Below are 26256 nucleotides of genomic sequence, written 5' to 3'. Positions count from 1 at the left end.
CACCTAATTGGGCGTCGAGCTAGTAGGCCGTACTCATGCAGTCGATTTCGCACAGTTTGGGGACTTTAATCAACACCACTTGAATTTTGTAGGCTCAAACTGATCTCTCGAGCGGTTAACATCGGCTGGCGTCTTGCAGTCAGTTGTATGTACCGGTCTTGCCTTTTACGGCCTGAATGCTGTTCAGCGGGTTCCCTTGTTTTATTGTAGCGCTGCCAAAGACGACAAATAACACTTCTATGAATGCCAAAATGCCGAGATTAATTACTTCCCGCTTGCAACATCCCTACAGCTCTTTGCATTTCATTTGCCGTTAAATGACGTCGCTCCATGACGTAAAGAATATCTAACAATTCAATTTTATCGCTAATTTTATTTAAATGGTCCGTAAAATTATAAAATCAAGACTAAATGTAGCAATAAAAACGCACTTAAATTCAAACAAATTCCCTTTCATTTAATTTAATTTATAAAAGAAACAAAACGTAATCGATTTTTTTTTTACAACCAGCCATCAATAACAAAAAAGTTTACATACCTATGCACTTTGAGTGAATAAGGACTAAGAAATTAATTAATATAAATTGTAAATTTGTAATATCATGCATGTTGCTTAGACTTTTTGATGTGTGTATTTTATTAAAGCAAATGGAAATATGGTAATAGGTCTTAGCTTCGGTGGCGTAATATATTGAACCATTGACTCTCACCACAGAGCCGCCGGTTCAATCCTCGCCCACCACGTAGCAATGTGTTTTTAATTTTTAACAGACTTCAAAAAAGGACGAGGTTCTCAATTCAAAAATATGTTTTTTTATATTTGTTACCTCAGAACTTTCCACTGGGTGAACCGATATTGATAAATCTTTTTTTATTTGAAAGCTGGTGCTTCCTGTGTGTTTCCATTTGTCCAGATCTTACGGTGAAATCCATGAGAAAACCGTAAAAGTATTAAATTTGCTATAACTATGTGCGTTTTCTTTCGAATATCGAATTCTCATGTATGTTTATTCGACGCTGTATAGGTCGGAATGCTATAGATATGATAGACGAGCAGGACGTTCAGCTGATGGTAATTGATACGCCCTGCGCATTACAATGCAGTGTCGCTCAGCATTCTTTAAAAATACAAAACTTCTGAGCGGCACTACAATTGCGCTCGTCAACTTGAGACATAAGATGTTAAGTCTCACTTGCCCAGTAAATTCACTAGCTACGGCGCCCTTCAGACCGAAACACAATAATGCTTACACATCACGCAGAAAAAGGCGCCGCCCATAATTTAGCCGGCATCGTATGCAAAGAACAATAAATACCCCTGGACCTGGGACTTTCTTATTCTTTTTATGCTCCGGGGAAGCACAGACACAGGGCCAGTGATTCCTCTGGTGATACAAGAGAGAATGGGCTGGGGTGATCACTTACCATCACATGACCCGTATGTTCGTTTTTCCTACTCTTCCATAAATAAATAACGGGTTGCACACCGGGTGTGCCGGCAGATGTGAAAACTTGAACATTAAAGTTCTGCATTTTTGAATAGTTTGGAATGGTTAGGGAATAATTTCGCACGAATTGCATTATTTATCAGTGTAAAAGTACTAGCATTTATATGCTAAAATGCAATATTCATTTATTGCGCTATCGTACTCAAAAATTACAATTTATATTACTTAAATAATTTAACACTTCAGAACTGTAACAATTATTTTACATTAAAAAGGTTATCCTTCAGAAAAATCAACTTTCATCCAAAATATCAACGACTTTCTTACGAATTTTCGATCACGCCACGTGTCCTGACGCAAGTTTAACATTTTATACCCATCCCAAGAAGAGTGCCGCCGCTAAATAAGTTTTCACTTCATAAATGATATATCACTCGAAATAAAATTAAATACAATATGTTTACAAAACAACCTTTAATATGTAAATCTAACTTAAATCTAAAACATTAAGATACCCCATTGACATATCACATAAATAGTAGAATTCTGAACGTTTCTACTGAATCTTCTTATCTTCAGTCTCATCATCGTAGTTTGTTGGTGTTTCACCTGGCTTCAAAAGTTTACCAACGATGTCATACTTTTCTGCAAAATATAATACAAAATGTATTAGTAGTTAGCAAACATCAATAGTTTTCATCAGAACTACTAATTCTAATTTCAACTCTATTTTTGTTAAGGCCGCTATCCCAAGAAATCGCCAAAATAAATGAAACCATTTCTTGACGGCTTATATAAAGCTTATATTTTTACAAAAAATAATTGTATATCTACAGAATATGAGAAGTAAATTAATTTTTTCTTTACATTTCTATTTTTTATAGACAGAACAAAACTAAACTTCTCCAAAACACCCCTAGCTTCTACAGCTGAAGCCATCTAGCTAATCATTCAATCTAGATATAAATTTTACGAAAATTTATTAGTTGAACACCAATACTATTTAACATGACATATTAGTTTTGTAAAGAAATAGGTATTATGTTTGTAATAAATTAAAAATGCTTCTATTTTTGAAAAAACAGCGATCTTGTGCGAGTGAGGTAATCTAGCTTCGCTTGATTCCTCAAGGCAATTGGTTCGGTCCCTAGCCTTAACAGTTACAGTAGTAGGTGTTAAAACAGAATAAAAATTTAATAATTATTGTATTTTTTAAATCACTAGTATAATAAGAAACAAAACTGAAACCTTAAGAGTGGTATATAACAAGTGGAAATAAAGTTTATTATAAGTCCCAGACCTCGAAGAAATACTTAATTAACTGAATTTTAATATTCCATGAAATTGAGAAGAAATTTTAAATGAACGCGACTACAGTAAGTTTACAAAATAATAAATTTTAAACAAAGAATATCTGTTTAAAACAGTTATTTGGTACTTCAATGTTAATTTATTTATTTATTAGGGCAAATAACAAACGAAAAAAAAATCGAAAAAAAAAACTATCCTATCTCTCAAGTTGGACTAAACTGCACTCCCCATTATAATCAGTTCATTAATTAAGGAGTTCACTGGAAACAAACATCAGGACACTGGATTTATATATTATATTAAATTATTATTGTAATAAAGTAACTTACAACGATAACAAAATGCACACTTCAGCACAGTATTCCCTTATCGAACATGATCACGTTTTGATAAGATATTGCATGAGAAGGATAATAATGCTTCATATATAATATGATATATAATTATTTAATATCCGGACGACCGAGCCTTGCTCGGATTTTTAAGAATGTACAAAACTTGAACAAAAAAAAAACTAATAGGACATCTGGATTCGAACCGGGGATTCCAATCTGAGCTATAATAGTCTTGTATATAGTGGCGAAATTTACCTTATTTTAGCTGTTTCTCATTCAAACATGGATAAAACCATTTTTTTTAAATTGAAACCTAGCTAGATCGATTTATCACCCCCGAAATCCCCTGCATACTTAATTTTATGAAAATCGTTGGAGCCGTTTCCGAGATTCAGATTATATATATATATATATACAAGAATTACTCGTTTAAAGATATAAGATTATATGTTATGATCGGCATAACTAAAACTAATTTCCGATAAACATTGAAATATTGAAAATCTTCTTCCATGTTCTCCATCTTACAAAAAGAAATATGGATTATACTCCGGGAGTGCCGGCAGAACTGCATATTTTATCACTATCGTTGTGCATTTTTGAATATATTAGAATGGGAATAATTTCGCACGAATTGTATTATTTATTATTATTTAAGTACTATAATTTATGTGGTTAACTACAATATTCATTTATTGCGCTATCGTACACAAAAATTACAATTGTTTAACATTAAATAGTTTATCTCTGAGAAAAATCAACTTTCATCCATAATTTTCGCATTTTCGATCAAGTCGCGTGTCCTGACGCGAGTTTAACAGAAAAATATTCAACGTCGTTAAAGAAGTTTTTACTTCAAAAGTATTATTCTATCACAAATAATGCTTTTTTTAAGATCTGTGTAAAAACATTGGCAGTAATTCTTAAGTCTTTAAACGAAATGATACTAGCAATCAAGTGCGATCAAAATAACTATAATACTAGTTAAACTAAGTTATACATTTTGTTAGAATTATTTCATTCATATATTCTGTTGAGATATCCAATCTTGCACTAACAGTATTTGAACTAAGATTTCTGTTATTTGATTAATTATTTTAAGCATATATTGATACTGTTTGGTTAAATATTTTTTAATAATATCTATATATCTATATTATATTATGAAAATAAGGGACGAGACGAGCAGGACGTTCAGTTGATGGTAACTGATAGGCCTTGCATATTACAATGAAGTGCCACTCAGGATTCTTGGAAAACCCAAATATTCTGTGCGGCACTACAAATGACCTCGTCACCTTAAGACAATATGTTAAGTCTCTTTGCCCAGTAATTTCACTAGCTACGGCGCCCTCCAGACCGAAACACAATAATGTTTACACATTACTACTTCACGGCAGAAATAGGCGCCGTTGTGGTACCCATAATCTAGCCGGCATCCTGTGCAAAAGGAGCCTCCCACTGGTCTTGTCTTATTAAGAATTTAAGCGCATAAATTTCTGTGAGATTTTAAAACATAAGTACCTCTGAATTGTTCCTCCCATTCTTTTGCACTGTCCATTTCCTCCTTGGTGAGATCGCTGACGTCATCGTATTCTTTTTCTGATGCAGCCACCTGTCCTGTACCTAGACCTCGAGTAGCATCCTTGCCAGCAAACGCCGAATATGCGCCACCTAAAATATTTCATAATAATTAATAAAAATTACTAAATAAGCTAGGTACATCATCAGTTATATAAGAAAGATTGTCTGCCCTGCCCATTACAATGCAGTGCCGCTCAGGATTCCTGAAAAACCCAAAAATTCTGAGTGGCACTACAATTGCGCTCGTCACGTTGAGACATAAGATGTTTAGTCTCATTTGCCCAGTAATTTCAATAGCTACGGCGCCCTTCAGACCGAAACACAATAATGTTTGCACATTATTGCTTCACGGCAGAAAAAGGGCGACGTTGTGATACATTTAATTTAGCTGGCATCCTGTGCAAAGGAGCCTCGCACTGGTAATTTAGCTGATCTTGGGATTTTTTTATTTATTCAATATTAATTTTTATTCTAAATGAACTGTCTAAAGAAGAACATTCTTAGGGGTCATTAATACTCCTGGAATTCGTTAAGTATTGAGAAAGAATGAAGAATCCGATTATGATAATTTTGCGTTTACGTTTTGTTGTTATTAGTTGTATTTTTAATACCCTAAAGATTTATATTGAATTAAAAGAAGATACTGTTAGAACTATACAACATAATATTATATAAAAACTAGCTGACCCAGCAAACGTTGTATTGCCGATATTAAAATCGCGATACAAAAGTAACTGTTGATCGTAGATGGGTGATTAATGTGAAGTTGTATGTATTTTTAAATGCTGACTCATAATCAAACAAATTAAAAAAAAATTAAAATTTAAAATTATAAAAAAATGGCGTGGGCCACCCTTAACATTTAGGGGGATGAAAAATAGATGTTGTCCGATTCTCAGACCTACCCAATATGCACTCAAAATTTCATGAGAATCGGTCAAGCCGTTTCGAAGGAGTTTAACTACAAACACATGAGAATTTTATATATTAGATAAATTTGATGTACGGCTTCTATTTTATTTACTATACATTTATCCAATGTTAACAAAAAAATACGAAAAATTATATTGCTCTGACAACTCCTTTAACAAAATACCAATTAAATAACAAAAACATAAGATTGTTAACTGATATTCATAATTTATTATAATAATTCGTATTCATAAATAAGTAAATACGAAGAATACACATTTAAATATAAGTCTGTTTATGCAAGTGAAGTCAGGGTCAAAGTTCACTCAAGTTTTTCGAGGCCGTATGTTCGGTTGCGCAACATTTTCAATAATGTTTTTAACTATGAAGAATGGAAAGTTTTTTTGTTATTTTCATCATAAACCTAAATAAGTTATATAAAGAATTAGGTATAATCATTTTTTGCAAACAAATATGTGTATAAATACTCATTTATTATTCAAACAAAACAAATCTTATAACTATATTTACAATACTATGACTATATAAAATTAAAACTATCATTACGTGAAAGCGTACCAAGAATACTGGCAGCATTACCGCGATGGATAGCAAGTGATCCGTTGACCGAAATAGCTGCCAGCGCTTGGGTTTCCAGTAGCCTTATTGAGGCGCGAAGATAGTATTTGAACATTCTCCGCGCCTCTGCGCTCCACGAGCCAAGTGTCTCGACACCAAACGGCACAAAGATGTATGACTCACTGAGACCAACATATTTGCGACGCTTGCTGTCTTCGGCAGTCGAAGCAGCAGCCCCAGCACCAACTGACGTTACTTGGACATGAGAAGGAGCCAGAGTGTCGACTGATACGGCCTGCCGATTTTAGGCAGGATAACCCGTGACGTCCCAGAACATCTACCTGAACGCCACATCTACATTGATGTTTTGATTGTCATTCAGTTTTATACCTAGCCGGAGTGATACGCATATTGACAATGTCATATTGTCAAGTAGCGTTCCAATCGGCGCAGAAGGCAATGCTTGTAACCAAAAGCCCGACTCATTTTGTGTCACGGCCAAAAGACGAGCACGCTCTGTTTATCAGTAGATGAGATCAAAAGATCATCAAAGGCTGACTCACAAAGAAGTGCGTCCCATGCTTTAAATAAATATTTTTTAGTAAAGCATATTTAAACTACTAAAATTCAATACATCTATAGAAATGAATTGAAATATTTTATATTCATAATAGCATTCAAAATCACTTATTGAACGTCAAAAACTACCAACCATTCAAAATAGACTGCCTCAGACCTGAGAAGAATGGGTGCAAGAAACTCAGCGGGCCTTTTTTTAAAATATAAAATATGGATTACAATGGGATATCGTACAATAAACATTTATAATTTAGGAGCCTGAGGGTGTTCGCTTCATTCCCGTCTGTGGTGTCATTAAGAAAATAGTTTATGCTATAGAAACCTTTCCCACACAAAGTTTTTTAAAAATTCTTTTAAATTTTCTGAGATCATATTGTAAAAGCATATACATCGCCTAATAAAAGACTTACTAACTCGGCTTTAACAAGTAGTAGGCATAACAAGGTTGTGTTTGTTCCTCGTGTTAACATTATGAATGTCACAGTTTCTAGCAAATTCCTCAATGTGCTTATGAACATATAGAACATTATCAAAAATATATTGAGAAGCAACAGACAAAATGTTTTTTCTCTTAATGATTCTTTAGGACCTAGTTTATAAATAGCGTAATATTATTTGGTAGTTGTTAGTTAATATTATGCAATACTATTTTTTTTATGGAAAAGGAGGACAAACGAGTGTACGGGTCACCTGGTGTTAAGTGATCACTGCCACCCTCATTCTCTTGCAATACCAGAGGAATCATAGGAGCGTTGTCAGCCTTTAAGGAAGCTTACACGCTTTTGAAGGTACCCATGTCATATCGTTGCGGAATCACCGCATAAGAAATCACATCCCATAGCTTTATAGTACGTGGAAAAAAGCTCCTTGAGTACAGTGGAGGATTGCCACACATTCAAATGGTGGGGATGATATCTTAATTTGTAGCGTGTTGTGCGAAGGTGGAATTCAGCGGCAGGAATCAGGTGAAACAGCTCTTCGGAACACTCCGCATAATAACGTGACGTCTGTACACAACGCCAAGTGATCCAGCCGATCACAGAGCACTCGGTCCTCGACAATTCGAGCTGCTCTGCGTTGCACGAGGACAAATATGGATCGAGCTGATACTGGGGCGCACCAAATCAGAGATAACAGCAATACTTATATTGCTGCATAACAGCATACTTATATATATATTAGTTATGTAGTATAACTAATATATATAACTAAATGTAGGTAGTATATAATACATAATATAATGACTTCTAAGTACGTTATTATAAGACAACCTAGCTAGAACAGTTTCTTACTATGTGACTTGATTCCGTATTATTTCTTCGTATTTGACACATTGTTGTCCTGTCCTTACACAAGTTATAAGTGTTTCAGATACTTGAAATTTACACATTATTATAACAAATACTTAAACAATATGTTATCAATTCAGTTGAGTAGCTAGTGTTGAGAAGAGATATAATTTTCAACATAATTCGTGGAAAGAATTATATAGCTACTTGTGGTGGTCTAAGATCTATAATAGAGCCTATTTAGAATTTGCTCAGATTTTACTTACCGAATACTTAGCGGAGTGTAAGCTTAGCATGACTTATTATCTTTTTATTTGTTATTCCTTTATTTTTATTTCTGTAACAGCGTTTTAAATGAATGAAATTAAAAAAAAATACAGGGAAAATTTTTCGTCTGAGGTCTGAGGTAATTTATTTAAAATGTATAAAAAAAAGATATAGAGCAAAAAAAAATATAAAAAAAATTCTCACTTTTTTGCGTATAACTTCCTTAATTTTTAATTTAGAACAGAAAGTGATATGAACATATTTGTAGGCAAAACAATTTGCTGCAAATAATGTATTTGCGATTTTTTTGTAAGACGCATAGTTTCCTATATATCGCGAAAAAAGTGTTTTGTCAAAGTCAAACTTGAGGTTAAGTTTCTATTGACCCCCAACACATGTCCCAAATACAAAAATTGCGTCCTCTGAAAAATGCAAAGCTCATGTAACATTTAAATGGACGGCCGTTCCCAATATACTATCTACAGATAGATATAAATTACTACCTTCTACTGTCAGTAATTAGCTGGCAATAATCTGAAGCTGCACCAATATACCCGACAAGCCAATACAAACTTCTATCGCCGGCAAGCTATACGTCGCGTCGTCCCATTGACAGACAGCGCGAACGGATAAGCCTATAAGGTGAGTTACCGTCGATAAGTTTATTGTAACAGAAAAGACGATAACGATAGTTACGATTTTACACTATACAGATAACAACCTGTGTAGCCGAGTGGTTAGCGATCCTACCTACTAATCTAGAGGTCCCCGGGTTCGAATCCCGGTAGGTGCAAGCATTTATATGATGAATATAGATGTTTGTTTCCGAGTCATGGATGTTTAAATGTATTTATGGATGTTTATATGAATATATGTATGTTTAAGTAAGAATATTGTAGTAAATATATCATTGCCTTGTAACCCATAACACAGGCTATATATGCTTAACTTCGGGGCAAGATAATTTGTGTAAAAAGTGTGTCAATATTATTATTATTATTATATTATTATAGATCTCAGACTAAAGGTTGAAGCATCCAATGTACGCAAATTTATATTTATACAGTTTATTATTAACTTTTATGGAATATTTGATATTTTATACGATTTTTAACTTTGAACACGACTTTGTGCAGTACCTTGCAAATTATTGTCAGCAATATTAAAATATTGATTACTGATGATGTGTTAAGGCGACAATAAATGCCGGCGACCTTGAACGATATGAGTTCACGGCTCCTATATAACAAAGCCAATATTTTAAAAATACTTGCATCGAAAATGTAACATTTTAACAGGAGCAAACAGTTTAATTGCATACAATCCTCATTATTGATTACAAATCTGAATAAATGTACCTACACAAAAAAAGTAAAAGCTATAAAAACAACTTTTATGAGAGTAGTATACTAAACAAATGCATCATGCCGAGAAAAAACTTGTTTAACTGCAAAGAAAACTGGTAGTTCATAATAGTTCTGGAGTGTTAACTTTAACCAACAGCAAGCATTAGCAACCTACAAGTAAGACTTAAAGGTATGTGTAACAGGATAAAGTAGTGTTTATAGCTCCAAATGCTATATTTTCACCACAAAAGTTGTCTAAAAACACCTTGAATGCGTGTTTTCTGTTTACCCTTACTGCCACTGCCATAAGACATTTGACATTAAAATATGTTCACGATATATGATTGATTAGATTAGAGATCCCAATCAATTATAAAATTTATTTAATTACTTACTGTGTTAGTACTGTTTTATATAATTATAACTATAACTTTAGAAATAACTATAATAAAATATTATGTACAGATTTTTGGTTAACTTGATTCGTGTAAGTTAGTTGGCACTACTGTAGTGCATGCAAAAGTTGGTAGCATCTGTGGCGGTTGTGCCCTATATAAGCGAGAGCGCTCAGTTCGAGAGAACATTCTGATAGCAAATAGCCAGGTTTTCCCAGTTTCCTGGATTTTCCTCACAATCCTTATGTTTTGTTTTTAAGCATAATAAAGTTTTATCCCTCAACACGTAGATAGGTTTGTAGAAATAAGTTTTCTGATACCTACATATATAAGGCTTAATTTTAAATTGCTATAATAAGAAGATTATAAGTAATTTTGTAAGTATATATTTTACTATCAAATACAGAAATTTGGAATTCCAAAATTCCAATTTCAAATTTGAAATTTTTTTTTCGAGAGAACATTACTATTTGTGAATTCGAAAAAAAAAAAGAAAACGGGGTAACGCTGCCCAAATTGTATTAAATATAGTTATTAAGTGGAAACTGTAAAATACATATATTTATATTTTAAGTGCGTTTAAATTTCAAACCCCTTCTAAATTAGTAAGTAATTTACTACGACTATTGTTAAATACTCATTGATTTAAAAGTTTGGCCATTGAGTTTCATGTATGTTCTTCTCACGAGCCCTAGTTCTTCCGTAATTCAGTAATTTAAATGAAATATTTTAATGATAATTTAGAAGCGATAAGTTTAAGCCTATTTGAATGCAGTTTATTTGACATTAACTTTGAGGTCGGTGATATTGTTAACACCACAGAACAGATAACTAGTTTTTTCTGGTTTACACTGATTATAAGACCAGTTATTCAACTCAATTGACAACATAATATTGTTGCATCTTGTTTTTTCTTTTAAAAATGCGAGTGTTACGCATTTAAATAAAATACTTTTCTAAGGATTAAAACGCGTTTAATTGTAAATATATATAAACATTGGGCTTAGGGAACGTCGGTATTAATTAAATAATAATAAAAAAAAGACGCGTGGCACTCGGGGACTGCCGCGGTAAAGCTATTGCATAGCATTTTTTATCAACTTATGCAATTATAATTATTAATTTATTTTATTAATGCAGTATTTTTTTTGATAAAATTAATTTAAAAAAAGTAAACAGGAAGTGAGTAAAATTTTACATAATTTGTCATAATAATAAAAATTAAAAAAACGTGATAAAAAAAATAAAGAAATAAAAAAAATCAAGACGTACCCCAGGCTCGAACCTGGGACCTTCTGCACGAAAAGCATACGTGTAACCGCTGTTCCACGGCAACTGTAATGACCGTGGCGAAATATCTATATAGATCTAGTAAGTAAGTGTCAGGTTATTTTCGTTACGGAATTTCTGGATTCGGTCTCCACGCTCAAGGCCCGCGATAGAAGCTATGCAATAGCTTAATAAGTCAAAATATGAGATAAAAATACAGTCATATATAAGTAGACGCGTTTTAATCCATTAAAAAAGTATTTTGTTAAAACATTATGGATTATATTGAAATAACGTGTACATTTTAATTAGAATCTGAAACATCAATAGCTTGTGGTAGTTACAGGAAAGAAAATGTGTAAAGTACTAAGAAAAAATTTGGAATTATTACTTTTTATGAAAGAGGGGACAAACGAGCAAACGGATCACCTGATGTTAAGTGATCACCGCCGCTCACATTCTGCTGAAACACCAGAGGAATCACGGGAGCCTTGCCAACCTTTTAGAAAAGTGTCGGTGTTTTTACTGAAGGTATCCATCTTGTATCGTCCTGCAAGCACCGCTTACAATATACAAGGAAACTTTTTCTAGCAAGGTTCTCTCATAATAACACAACTAAGACATTCATAGTTTGAAAAGGATACATAGTTAAGGAGGGCCCGGGTTCGAATCCCGGTAGGTGCAAACATTTATATGATGAATATAGATATTTGTTTCTGAGTCTTTGATGTTTTTGTATGTTTAAGTATGTGTATTGTATTAAGTATATAGTTGTCTTGTGCCCAAAATACAAACAGGCTATGCCTAGTTTGGGAGAAGATAATTTGTGTAAAAGTGTGTCAATATTAATTTATTTATGTAATGAACCATAAAATTGTATATTATATTATTATATGCATTATTAAAATAACTAAATTCTACACAATTCCTGTAATATATACATTTATTTCCTTTTTTATATTTCATCCCACTGCTGTACAAAGGCCTTCACTATTACTTCCATTGTTTTTACTTGACGGCGGTTCATCGAGTCTAGAGGACTCCTTCAAAAGCAATTATTTTATCACTCAAAGTTATTAATTAAAAGTTCCACTTATATTATACTATTATTATCTATCTGTTAGACAACCGATAAAAACAGGCTAGGAATATTAGTTTAGTGTGAGTGACAAGCTACGTCTTACACTCGCGATTTGTATGACACTTTGTGTTAGTGTGTGTGAATTTCTCAAAATAGAGGTTAGTTATTTATTTTTCAACATTTTATAATACATATTAGTAAATACAATGATTATTTTCGTAATCTATAGTAATTTATGTATTAAATTTTATTCAATTACTTTATTCAGACTGAGATATATTGCTAAGTATTGACTAATTCATGTAACCTTTGATTAAACGTTTTTGTAATCATAAATATTATTCGTTTAATATTGAGAAATAACGTAGAATCCGATTAAGATAATTTTACGTTTACGTTTTTTTTGTTTTAAGTGAGCGTTTTATTTTTAATACCCTAATTTTATTTATTGAATTAAAAGACTATAGCACATAATAATCTTAATATATATAAATTAAGTGACACATTGTTTGTCCGCGATGGACTCCTAAACTAATGAACGGATTTAAATGGGGATTACTTCATGGAGTGCAGTTTAGTCCAACTTAAGAGATAGGATAGTTTTTATTTCGATTTGGGACCCATAATTATTTTTATTTCCAATATTTGTTTTGTTTGGACATATTTTCTGTGAGAGTATTTTTGACGCGCGGTTTGACAGTTAAGTGAAACAATTTCATTATAACAACAAGAAGCATATTATTATGTTACAGTGAAAAATTATTGACAAATTCATCAAAAACGGTATTTTATTTATTATGTACAGAACAACTTCCGTCTGGTCAGCTAGTCTTAATATATATAAATTAAGTGACACGTTGTTTGTCCGCGATGGACTCCTAAACTAATGAACGGATTTAAATGGAGTGCAGTTTAGCCCAACTTGAGAGATAGGATAGTTTTTATTTCGATTTGGGACCCATAATTATTTTTATTTTTAATATTTGTTTTGTATGTACATATTTTCTATGAGAGAATTTATTGACGCACGGTTTGACAGTTCTGCTGTGAAACAATTCCATTATAGTTATCAGCAGTCATTGACAGGGAGCATATTATATAAAATAATTCTTGGTTTTATGAAATATTATTGACAAATTAATAAAAAAAAAAGTATTTCATTTATTATGCACAGAACAAGGTCTGTCGGGTCAGTTTCAATTTGTTGTCTATCCATAGTAATCTTAAAATACGAAAAATAATACTGCTCGACAAGTCCTTTAACAAAATACCAATTAATGAATAAGACATATGATTTATTTCTTAGAGTGTTATTTAATTGTATCATTGAAATGGATATTCATATTTTATTATTATAATTCGTATGCATAAATAAGAAAATACGAAAAATACACATTTAAATAATAATAATATAGTCACACATTTTACACAAATTATATTGCCCTAAATTAGGCATATATAGCCTGTGTTATGGGTTGCAAGACAACGATTTATTTAATAAAATATACTTAAACATACATAAATACAAATAAACATCCGTGACTCGGAAACAAACATCCATATTCATAATATAAATGCTTGCACCTACCGGGATTCAAACCCGGGACCTCTAGCTTATTAGGTAGGATCGCTAGCCACTCATATATCTATAAATATTATAAAGCTGCAGTGTTTGTTTGAACGCGCTAATCTCTGGTACTACTGGTCCGATTTGAATGATTCTTTCAGTGTTGGGTAGTCCATTTATCGATGAAGGCTATAGGCTATGTTTTTTTTTCAAAATTAGGGATCCGTAATAAAATTGCTATTTTGTAACACAAGGTGTAAAATCGAAAACCTATTTTTGCGTGCGCTGCAAAAACTATTGACAATAGAACAAAATGATGTACAGGCTATAATAAAGGCAATATTTTATTACTTATAAAACTATCGCGTGAATTATACTTTATATGGCAAAACAACGTTTGCCGGGTCAGCTAGTATATCTATACAGGTCGTCAAATATGAATTAGTAGTAATGTATTGCTAAGTGTTGACTAATTCATATAACCTTTGATTAAACGCTTTTGTAATCATAAATATTTATATATACTTTTAACCTGCTTCTATATGATTTGCCAATAATGCACACTCACGTGTGATGTAATGTGGCCTCCAGAAAGAGTCATAGGCCATATATGTACTTGTAAGTATTGTTTGGACATTATGTATAAAATTAAGGCTTGAATTAATGAATGAAGCCTTTACTCGAAGCAACTAAAATGGTACATATTATACTTTGTTTTTATTTTCTTATTATAAAATAAGGGACGAGACGAGCAGGACGTTCAGCTGATGGTAATTGGTACGCCCAACCCATTACAATGCAGCGCCGCTCAGGATTCTTGAAAAATCTCTGAGCGGCACTACAATTGCGCTCGTCACCTTGAGACATAACTTATACTACAACTTAATATACTAAATGATTGTAACTATATTTCTCCAAATATGACGACCCATACAGCCGAATGGAATGGACCCTGACTACTAAGCAAAAGGTCCCGGGTTCGAATCCCGGTAGATGCAATCATTTATATTATGATGAATATGGATGTTTGTTTTCGAGTCATGGATGTACATATGTATGTTTAAGTAAGTATATTGTATTAAAGATATCGTTATCTTGTACCCATAGTACAGGCTATGCCTAGTTTGGGGCAAGATAATTTGTGTAAGAGTGTGTCAAAGTGTGTCAATATACTTTTAGTCTGTCAATATATACTATTTCTTATGTTAAACGTTGCTCGCTTGTCCGCCGACATTAATCCAGATCTTTCCACATTTTCCTGTCGTAAGTTGTTCTTCTCCATGGTTGTCCAGCAATCTTTTAGAAATCATCTTCCCATCGTATCATTTGTCTCCTTCCATTTATTTTTCCATATCTTGGATACCAGTCTATAAATTTAGGCTTAGAGTTCAAAAAAATAATGTGACGTTATCGTCAAAGATAGTATTTTTTTTGGGGCAGTAAACAAAACATGAAACGCTGATAAAATTCTATATGTTATTTTGCTATCTCAAAAGTTACCAACATTCTTCTGATAGTAAATTTGGATGAGTCGCTACTCCAAATACTAAAATGATAACAGTCTCGCTATCAGATACTTATGACTTATGACCAAAACAAGCTAAACTCTGCAATTTTATATCATTTTGTGACTGCTTGAGATGAATAATAGGCAAGTACATTTGACTTGGTTTCAACTTAAACCCTATCAATAGTTAAATACACACAAACAATAGTAGGTATTTTATTAATATTAAAGTTATTAGGCTTGCATATTTTATACTTTTAGTTCTTCAAGTCCGTTTTTAAACGTAGTTTTTTTTAACGTATTCCTGTAATAGGTACATAAATCTTGACTTTTTTTTGTTGCATCACTTTACAGAGACATTTAAAGTAATTTGTAAAAAAAAATGTAAAATATGCTGATTTAAAAGAATTTCAGTGAGTTTCCTGTTACTTATTTTCATTAAAGCTTCACTTCTTGAAATTGGTGGCAAATGGTGAATAATATAATTAAAATAATTAGGGAATAATGGTGTAGTGTAAGTCATTTTTTCATCTAAATGAAGAAATTTATTTTTGATTTTATTTCATTTGTCAACAACAAAAATGTAATCAAAGCTCTCCTAGACTGTAGTAAGAAACTCACTATTTTATCTCTAATTTCATTCTAAGTATAATTAAAATTTTATATATTCTTTAATAATTCGATTCTTTCGGTTCCGGGAAACTGATCGCACGGTATGCCTCAGATGGGCGTGATTTTGGCGCTCGCGCAGCGTTCTGTCAATGCGTATTATTTTACTTGTATTAATAGATTGCTTATAATTAGGATGATTTGAGTGAATGTATCAGAATGCCATTGATACAAGCTATAAGAACATGCAAAATAAACCATATTTTAAGCAACATAAGCGTTAGAACTTGGTGAGGGAGTAGGGTGCCGTACGGCACTCTCCGTTTTGGTGTAAAAATAAAATAAAAACAAATAAATATTTGGTGGATATTCCAGAATTTGCCTTAATACGTAATCCATAATGTTATTCTGCCTCTGTCTTCATAACAATGCACGAAAAGAGTAGTTGTTGGTTTCGTATTAAGCCAGTTTATGGAATAGGGACCTTACTTGCAGATAGGATATTATGATATGTGAGTAACGAATTTGACCTCTTTGTGCCTTTTGACATGGCTGAAATACCTAATTTTCATACTTTACTTTACTAATGACTTATGTCATTCTATGACATATTAACTTAATTAATTTAGCAGTGGGAGGCTCCTTTGCACAAGAAGCCAACTAGATTTATGGGCACCACAACGGCGACTATTTCTAACGTGAAGCAGTAATGTGTAAAAATGACTGTGTTTCGGTCTGAACGGCGCCGTAGGTAGTGAAATTACTGGGCAAATGAGACAACCTCTCATTTCTCAATGTGACGAGCGCAATTGTAGCAGTGCCGCTCAGAATTTTTGGGTATTTTCAAGAATCCTGCACTGCATTGTAATGGGTAGGGCGTATCAATTACCATCAGCTGAACTTAAAAAAACACATTACAGTAAAAGTACAATACATTAACTTCAAACCAGAGCGCCCTAATCAACACACGCACACATATACACAATTTACAACGCTGCTAAGCTACCTTGAGAAGGCAAAGCTATTAAGTGCCAGGCCTTATGCCACCAAGACTGGTTGACTCCGAGTTACATAAGCTGGGATTCGCCATCCATGTTGTCAATCTTTTTGTACGTACCAACCCTAGCGTTCCGCACAGACGCAGGTAGAAATTTTAAGGAGACCACTGTGGCGCTACTGTTCTGATTTTTCATAATAATAAGTCATAATTATTGAAGTCATGTCAGTTTATAACTTCAAGAGATAAGTTAACGTAGCTTATCGTTCACTCAGGTCATTTGTAGCAGACAGCTACCTAATAAACAAGATAATGTAAGTAATGAATATATCGTAATGATATTCAAATATAGAAATAGCACCTAAGATTAAGCATTTATTTACTATTTTTTCCAACTCAGTTTCGATAATTAACTCTAATTGTTATTCAAAACTGCGCTGTTAAATTATAGCATTAATTATCTAAACTGGTTAACATGTAAATTGTACATGTAATAGGTACTCGCTTGACTGCCAGGTAATTGAGTTTCTATGCAATGGTACTAACCATTGAGGTAATATATACTACGTCCTCCTTGAAGTCGTCTCACCTTGAGTACGACTTGTGGCCAGCTGTTGTTAACTCAATTAAGTAGTTTATGTTAAGCGTTTATAACACTAACATGCGCTTAGACCATGAATTCGTCTAGATATATTGTGTACAGCTCTGAAAACGTCGAAACAAATTGAGGTTGACAGTTAACCTCTATTTTGAGCAATTGGATGAAGTCTTCATGTCCTTTTCACAAAAATTAAGATTTGTAGAATCATAAATAGAGCACAGAAATACTTCAAGCTGTACAAAGCGCAGGTCCAGCCATATAATATGGAGTATTGCTGTCATCTGTTGTCTGGCGCACCCCAGTATCAGCTCGATCCACTTGACCGCGTCCAGCAGAGCAGCTCAAATTGTTGGGGACCCAGTACTCTGTGAACGGCTGGATCATTTGATAACGGGAGTGTTCCAAAGAGCTGTTTCACCTGATTGCTGCCGCCGAATTCCACCTTCGCACAACACGCCATAAGTTAGGATATCATATCCACCATCTGGATGTGTGGCGGTCCTCCACAGTGCGGTTTTCAAGGAGCTTTCTTCCACGTACTACAAAGCTGTGGAATGAACTTCCTTGTGCTGTGTTTCCGGGACGATACGACATGGTACCTTCAAAAATAAGTGAGTACACCTTTCTTAAAGGCCGGCAACGATCTTGTAATTCCTCTGGTGTTGCAAGAGAATGTGGGCGGCGGTGATCACTAAACACCAGGTGACTCGTATGCTCGTTTGTCCAGTAAAAAAAATTGTGACTCCTTTTGATCCCAGTAAACTATGACTTGGGCTGGATAATGACTGTATTTGCACTTTTCGAACACTTATGAAGTTTCTTTGGAGTTATGAGCGTACACTTTATCGCTTTGCTTGCTGTAGTTGTTCTTTTCAAACGCGAATCGGTATAAATACTATTTTGATTGAGCTTCTTTCGTTTGCTGTAGAGATTGATTTAAAGCATATTTTGTATATCGACCTTAAACATTATTAAGTTTATGAAAGTATTTGATCATTCTAGGAAGAGTTCTAGCGGTAATCTTCTTGTCTCGTAAAATTTTCTTTTCTTATTAGATTTTTTATTGACGCACTTTTAGTATCGCCCTAAAACACTTTCAACAGCAAGCTAGCTTTTGAACTGTTTTCACCGACAATAGCAAATCTACACTAATAAATGGCCGTTTTCCTTCAAGAAAAGTACCGAACCGATCGGAATAATACTTATACCATAAGATGCCGCGCTGTTGGTGATTAATTATCAGGAACATATATTTTTTTACTTAGAAATACCTATATATATTCGCAATACAAATAATTCAGTCAAGACACTTACTTCATTACAAAAAGCATAAAAGATATTTATTTTCTTAAAATTGATTCCTTTAGAATTCTTTTTGATGTCACTTCACTTTTTTGATCACTTAGGAAACAAATGACGCTCTGAGAGAGAAGAAACGACGCAAAAAACTCTCCCAGCCTTTCAATTATTCGTTTATTTATATTCATTTAATCATTATAATTTGACTTTGTACTTGGATGATAGATTTTAAATGGATTGCAACAGCAATTATATCTCCTGCTTATCTGTACTTTTCAGTACATCCTTCCACTATTGAAGCAAATTTAAATATATTATTCATAACAATATTATAATTTAATAAATTATTTGCGGCTAACGTACCTAGTATTTTTAGTAAAATATTTTATATTTATTATTATTAATATCCGAGAGACCGAAAAAGAAACCGAGGTAGACCATTTAGGAGATGGGTGGACGAGATTAAAGCAGTTGCCGGTAGTACATGGACTAGAACAGCTGAAAACAGGAGTCAGTGGAGGTGGCCTATGTCTATAATAGACAAACAGACAAAACACATTTTTTTTTTTTTTTTTATGGAATAGGAGGACAAACAAGCGTACGGGTCACCTGTTGTTAAGTGATCACCGCCGCCCACAATCTCTTGCAACACCAGAGGAATCACAAGAGCGTTGCCGGCCTTTAAGGAAGGTGTACGCGCTTTTTTTGAAGGTACCCATGTCGTATCGTCCCTGAAACACCGCACAAGGAAGCTCATTCCACTGCTTTGTAGTACGTGGAAGAAAGCTCCTAGAAAACCGCACTGTGGAGGACCGCCACACATCCAACCAATTATTCAAGTGATTAAAAAAATGTATATATATATATAATTTATGAAGGAAAATACTGTCAAATTTAAATAATAATAATGCATGTAAAATTAGATTTAGTATTTTGTCTGAATAAAGGCTATTTTATTTATTTATTATTATTATTAATATCAACAAATGCCTTAACAATACAATTGAATATATTATAGACAATAAGATAGAATGGTTGGTAGATGGCGCATTATTAAAAAAAAAAACAATTCAAACAACTTTGTGTAACGCTAATAATAATATGTTATGAGGCAACTGATTATACGGTACTCCATACCGCAAGTTTACGTAATTAATACCGGTTTCAGTGTTTACATCATATTACCGTCTGGTAGTTATGAAAATAACAATGAAACTGATATACAATTTGATAATTATTTTATTCTTTTTCTTTATTATTTCTTCATAACGCGCTTAAGAAGTATAACTTCAAAAAGAACTAATAAAACTTTAGAAGACAAACAAAACAAATGGATTGTTGATAATATAATTGTTAATAGTTGTCCTTCACTTCGTCGAACGATCCTGGGTACCAATTCCACAGTCCCTCGATTATGTAAAATTTTAAATTCTTATAGCGTAGCTGATATTGACATATTTGCTGATTTCTTAGCCAAATTCCAAATTCCGCAAGACCATTTGCAGCATCATGGGTAATGTTTAATAATGCTATAATTGGAAAATTGATGTAACTGTGTGATAACTCATTTATTAATTTTAAAAAAAATGTTTAATTTGTAACTTATTGTATATTATGCCTAAAATTATTTACTTTTGTGCATGCTGTGTTTATTTGTAAGTAATCACTACATTTATTTCCTAGTTTTTAGTTCTACTTTTTATATTTGTGTGTATTATTGTAAGTGATTGTAAATAAACCTAATAAATACATAAATAGGGTAAGAGTCGACGAGCGAGACCATACATTAGTATTTACACGCAAAAACACGAAATGAAGTGAATCAGTAAGCAGATTTCTTAATTTAGTGCATAATAGATAAGAAATTATCGTTTGGGAATTATTCCAGATTATTTGAAATACAGCGTTGAGAAATAAAAATCTGCACCCAGCTGGCGATGCCTACAGTTTAGTTAATTGAAAACTTAAAAGGACGGATGACTTGTACTTTCCTAAGTCTTGAATTCAAAACTATAAGGCATAGGTTTTTTTATGGGACAAGACGAGCACGACGTTCAGCTGATGGTATTTGGAACGCCCTGTAATTGGTTACAATGCCGTGCCGCTTAGGATTCTAGAAAAATCCAAAAATTCTGAGTGGCACTATAATAGCGCTCGACTCCTTGAGACATAAGATGTAAGGTCTCATTTGATTTGTAATTTCACTAGCCACGGAGCCCTTCTGACCGGAACACAATAATGTTTACACATTCACTGCAGAAATAGGCGCCGTTATGGTACCCATAATCTAGCCGGCATCCTGTGCAAAGGAGCCTACCACTGGCTTAGAATGAATGCGCAAGGTTATTTTAGGGTGATGTAGGGGAATAAAACTTAAAACAACTATTATCCCGAGTGAATGAACATTATTTACGAAACTTACAATACCCGGACTTTAAAATAATGCCTGCAAATGAAATTCTTAGTGAAATTAAATATTTGATCAGCGGTTATTCAAATTGTAGTTGATATTTTAATGCATGCATAAGTTTACCGACAATTTACCTGCACTTTTAGTATATATGATCAATATATCAAAACTGAGTAAAGTTTAACGCGGACAACCAGCACGTTATAAAAACGTGATAAATTTGTATTATATTAGAACTACGTCCAGATATTTTATACTCAAGATCAAGTTCTGATAATAATGCGGATTACAATAATGCGGATGGCAAATTTTGAGAGGAACATCACTATGCCAAAATCATCCGACATGATTTTTTTGATGGCTAGCTGGCAATATTCTGGTATAACATTTACTTGTATAACAACATTGTTTCAGAGAGACTGTTATTCTATGTGCATAAAAATCTATAATCACATCCCAAAGATAATAAGAGAGGTATCGTCAAATAGGAAATTCTCATCTAAATTAAAAATATACCTTATTAAAAACTGCTTGTATTCATTAGACGAATATTTTCAATTAAAAAATTGACAATTTTTTTATAATAAAAAATACTGGTAATTTTTTTTTTGTTAAACTGATTTTGTATCTAACGATTTAGTAATGTATTTTGTAAAATTTGCACGTCATAAAAGTGGCAAACATGTACATTTATATTTATGTAACATCAACCAAACATGTTTATGCAAACAAAAACTTTGACATTGACTTTTTTGAAAAAAAAAAAAACTGAATGTTATCAAGTAGCGAGAAATGTTTCAAAAAAGTCGTAGTCCTAGAACTGGTTCTATCTGAAAGGCTCAATCTCTTATACAATCACTGAACACTCATGTTTATACATCGTTTCACAGTGGATTATATTTTGCAAGTATTACAAAGAGTGTTCTGAAGAGCAATTTGCATGGATTCCTACCACCAAATTCCATCCTCACACCACAAACACATCAATCATACTCATAGTCTGGTATTTGTCCATGATATCACAAGAATCTCACTTCCATGTTCAAATCTTCTTCCGCGGTACTACCGCAAAAAAACCAGTCATCTTAAGACGCAGAGAACCACAGGTCATTCATCAATCGACTGTTATATTCCCGGTATTCCATAAAAGCGAAACTTTATAACTGTTTGCCTGGGGGAATAAATGTAGATAGATTGAATGGAAGTCAATTTAAATTATCATCGGCCTTGCTAGCAACGGGATGTTGGTTATTACAGCTAAGTCGTTCACATTTTATAGTGTGGTGGTAATATACACAAGTATATAACTATTTCTTGACTTTATTTTGCAGTTTTTATAATATCATCGATACAGTTTTGTCAGTATTAGTAAAAGAGACACTATGTGATTAGCGCTTGAATAACAGACTTTATATGATTTATCTACCTTACGAATAACTGTCTTCTAGATCAGTCTGTTCTGATCTGCTGTAACTATTCATGAAAAAAATGTGTCACAAATAGAAAAATACAATTATTGACTGGAAATAACAAAACAATAACCCTTAACATTATTTATACCTCATGCTATTCTACATATTTTATAGAAAGAATATTATTGTAAAAATCTTGCAAAGATGGCTTTGAAAATTAATTATTAAATATCAACGAATACGGGAATCCTTTGGCTGACTTAAAAATGGACGAAGAAACCAAAAAAAAATACGAATATCGCCAGACTAGAGAAACTCTAAGAAAAAATCGATTCACTAGATTGGATGAAACGGCATAACAAAGAGGATGTTTGTTATTAGTTTGAAATAGTAGTAATTACATTAAGACGATTGACGACGAAGTATAATCCGGCTAAATTTGAAAGCGGACAGTTGCTTAAGACGTAGTGGATTTCGGCTATCTCCGTCTTTTACAAGATTATAGCCGTCACCTGTCAATGACTGCACGTTTCATACAATCGAGTAAATCGCTTTTGCTTAGAGACTTTTGCTAGGTATAACTTCAATAAAAGTCTAGTCATTAGGTAAAGATGAATTTCCTATCATTTTACATGAGAACACGATATGGTAGGCGCGTTTGTCCTCGTTTATCTTAATGTTACGTGGCCTGAATAATCTGTGGTAATTGTGTGGTCATTAACGTGTACTGTTTCAGATAAAGAAGCTCATTGACCAACTTTGTTTGAAGAAACATTCCATTGGTCATTAATTATTCATTACTATGAGGAATGAGGATATGTTATTAAATATAAAGCTTTAAATGTGAATCATAAATATTTCCATTGTTCTATATTTTTTACAACATTTTCAAATTGGTGCCAAACATACAAATTAAGACATTCAAGACTGACTTTAAATAGATACCTGGCGTTATGTCAATAAGAAAAATATTTGTCTCAGGTAGTTATTATGAGCAACGATAAAATTATGAAAAAAAAAAAAGTTTCTTTTCCTCTTTTTTTTCTATGGAAAAGGATTACAAACGTGGTCATTGGTTTTAATTGATCACCGCCGTCCACATTCTCTTGCAACGCGAGAGGAATCACAGGAGCATTTAGGAATGTGTACGCGCTTTTTTTTGAAGTTACCCATGTCGTATTGTCCCGCAAACACCACATAAGGAAGCTCATTCCACAGTTTTGTTATTCGTGAAAGAAAGTTCCTTGAAAACATCCAGATGGTGGAGATGATATCCTAGTTTATGGCGTGTCGTGCGAAGGTGGATTTAGGTGGCAGGAATTAGGTGAAACAGCTCTTTGGAACACCACCGTGATAAATGCGGTAGAAGACACACAATGAAGCGACGTCTCTACGCATCGCCAGGTGATCGGACCGTCCACAGAGCACTGGGTCCCTGGGTCCCTGAGAATTCGAGCAGCTCTGCGTAATACGGACTCAAACCCACACATAACATTTGTATGTATACGTGACAAGTAGAGCAAATCAGCAGTTAGTATAACGCGAGACATTAAAACCATTAAAAAGTTTCATTTAAAAGTGTGATGAAAAAATAACCATAAGGTCAAACACAGCTAGTATCCTTCTACTATTGAGTTCCGATGCTTAACCTTCAACCTCATCACCAGATCAGTTCAATGAATCTATTTGCATTCCTTTTAAATGTGTTTAGTCATTGTAGCATAAACTGTCTTGTCACCACAATGTCGTCAATCAAATGTTCCAGGGGCCATTTCTGTTCTTCTTACGGCCAATCCCAATATACTATCTACAGAAAGAGATAAATTACTACATTTTACTGTCAGTAATTAGCTGTCAATAATCTGAAGCTGTCCCAATATACCCGATAAGTCATTCTTATCGCCTTATATTGGGACGCGTGACTTGCAAATTTCCATACAAACTTCTATCGCTGGTAAGCTATACGTCGTCCTATTGACAGACAGCGTAAGGTGAGTGAATAGTTACGATTTTTATCTTAAGTAAGAGATAGACTGAATATTGGGAACGGCCGTTAATGTGTTTCACTGTATCAAATCATTATTTAGACCAAAACGCTATATGTACCTATACAAATAAAATTTGAGATTTTCTCTGAATTACTCATAGATGCATAATTTGCATTTATATTATAACAATTATTGTCAGAACTATTTTATTTAATCGGACCTATCTGTAAGTCATATAATTTATATGTCTAGGATAGAGTCTCTTGCTGTTAGACAACATATAAAAAAGGCCGGGAATATAATAGATAATTTATACCCCTTCATAGTATCGGTTGTCTAACAGCAAGTCACTTCAAAAAATAGGCCAGGAATATTAGTTTAGTGTGTGTGACAAGCTACGTCTTACACTCGCGATTTGTATGACACTTTGTGTTAGTGTGCGTGAATTGCTCAAAATAGAGGTCATAGTCTACCTAAATAAAGAACGTATAAATGATTTAACGTAAACAGTGGAGGTGTGACTTAACAAACATACAAAAAAGCCGTCCGCCGAATTGGAAATCTCCATCTTATAAACTGTGTGAATAGGCTTAATTTACTCTTTACGGCACCTAAACGGATGCTTATACATATAAGTTAATAAACGAATGTAAGTATATAAAATATAAATAAATAATAATGACGATCTATGACATGACATAGTGACGATAGAGTAAGTATAACTGCGTATATTAATTACCTTTATTAAATTTTATTCTATAAGTAACATGTACTACAACACACTTACGCATACAGCATTTGAATGTTGAAAATAAAATATATTGTCTCTTAATTTAATGAGAAAAACATTGTTTGACCTTTAAATTCAATAGTACCGAGAAACTTTTATATTTTTATAACAACAATCAGTTGTTTTTCAACTATGTTGTAACATATAGTGCACATACCTGGTCCGTAGAATCGCTTTCCCTTTGTAACGTCAAATATGACTCCATTAACAGCTAACAGAACTCGGCCATCTTCATTTGTTCCGTCGTACTTCTTTAATTCTGCGACAGTCATGTCTTTCCTCAGCTTTGGTAAAGGCGGCGGAAGCGAAACAGGTTCCACAGTCTCAAAATGCGACCTTAAAATCTTGTATATAAGGTACACAATGAAAAAGATTAGCACTAAATTTAGGGGATTCGTTAGTTCATCCCAATAAGTTGTTGCTTCGGCTTCAGCCATTTTTAAACGTGTTCGTATCGCGAGTTGTTTGAGTGGACTGAGTTATCAAGTACGGAGTTATTGTGTTGAAGGTCAACACGTACCGTTGTACTATTGGTGACTATCAACGTAGTCTAAGAGCTGAGTAGTTACATTTAATCTGTAAATCAATCGGTAAATTTTGCTAACTGAATACTAGCATTTTAAAGCCCTGAACTTGTACATTTTTTTTCCATAATATCATATTATTCTATCTACCTAATAA

At 33.3% G+C, this 26256-nt stretch overlaps 1 protein-coding gene across 1 annotated transcript; it reads right to left on the bottom strand.

Moving 5' to 3' along the window:
- Positions 1 to 1905: 1905 nt before the first annotated feature.
- On the bottom strand, positions 1906 to 26058 carry LOC126976976 (membrane-associated progesterone receptor component 1-like). The gene is made up of 3 exons (XM_050825611.1): positions 25733 to 26058; positions 4619 to 4768; positions 1906 to 2093 (listed from the first exon to the last, which is right to left on the bottom strand). Exons 1-3 carry the CDS (start codon positions 26010 to 26012, stop codon positions 2005 to 2007), a joined length of 519 nt encoding a protein of 172 aa, XP_050681568.1. The 5' UTR covers positions 26013 to 26058; the 3' UTR covers positions 1906 to 2004.
- Between the last annotated feature and the right edge of the window lie 198 nt (positions 26059 to 26256).

The sequence above is a fragment of the Leptidea sinapis genome, chromosome 43 (genome assembly GCF_905404315.1).
Source record: "Leptidea sinapis chromosome 43, ilLepSina1.1, whole genome shotgun sequence".
Lineage (NCBI taxonomy): Eukaryota > Metazoa > Arthropoda > Insecta > Lepidoptera > Pieridae > Leptidea > Leptidea sinapis.
This window is presented reverse-complemented; position numbering and strand designations above follow the sequence as displayed.

What these genes read in the sequence shown, in the direction of transcription:
- LOC126976976 (XM_050825611.1), bottom strand. Translation starts at nt 26,012, where the DNA reads ATGGCTGAAGCCGAAGCAACAACTTATTGGGATGAACTAACGAATCCC. An exon ending in AAAGCGATTCTACGGACCAG is followed by an intron (nt 4,769 to 25,732) that starts GTATGTGCACTA and finishes GAAATATTTTAG; the next exon opens with GTGGCGCATATTCGGCGTTT. An exon ending in ATGGGAGGAACAATTCAGAG is followed by an intron (nt 2,094 to 4,618) that starts GTACTTATGTTT and finishes TATATTTTGCAG; the next exon opens with AAAAGTATGACATCGTTGGT.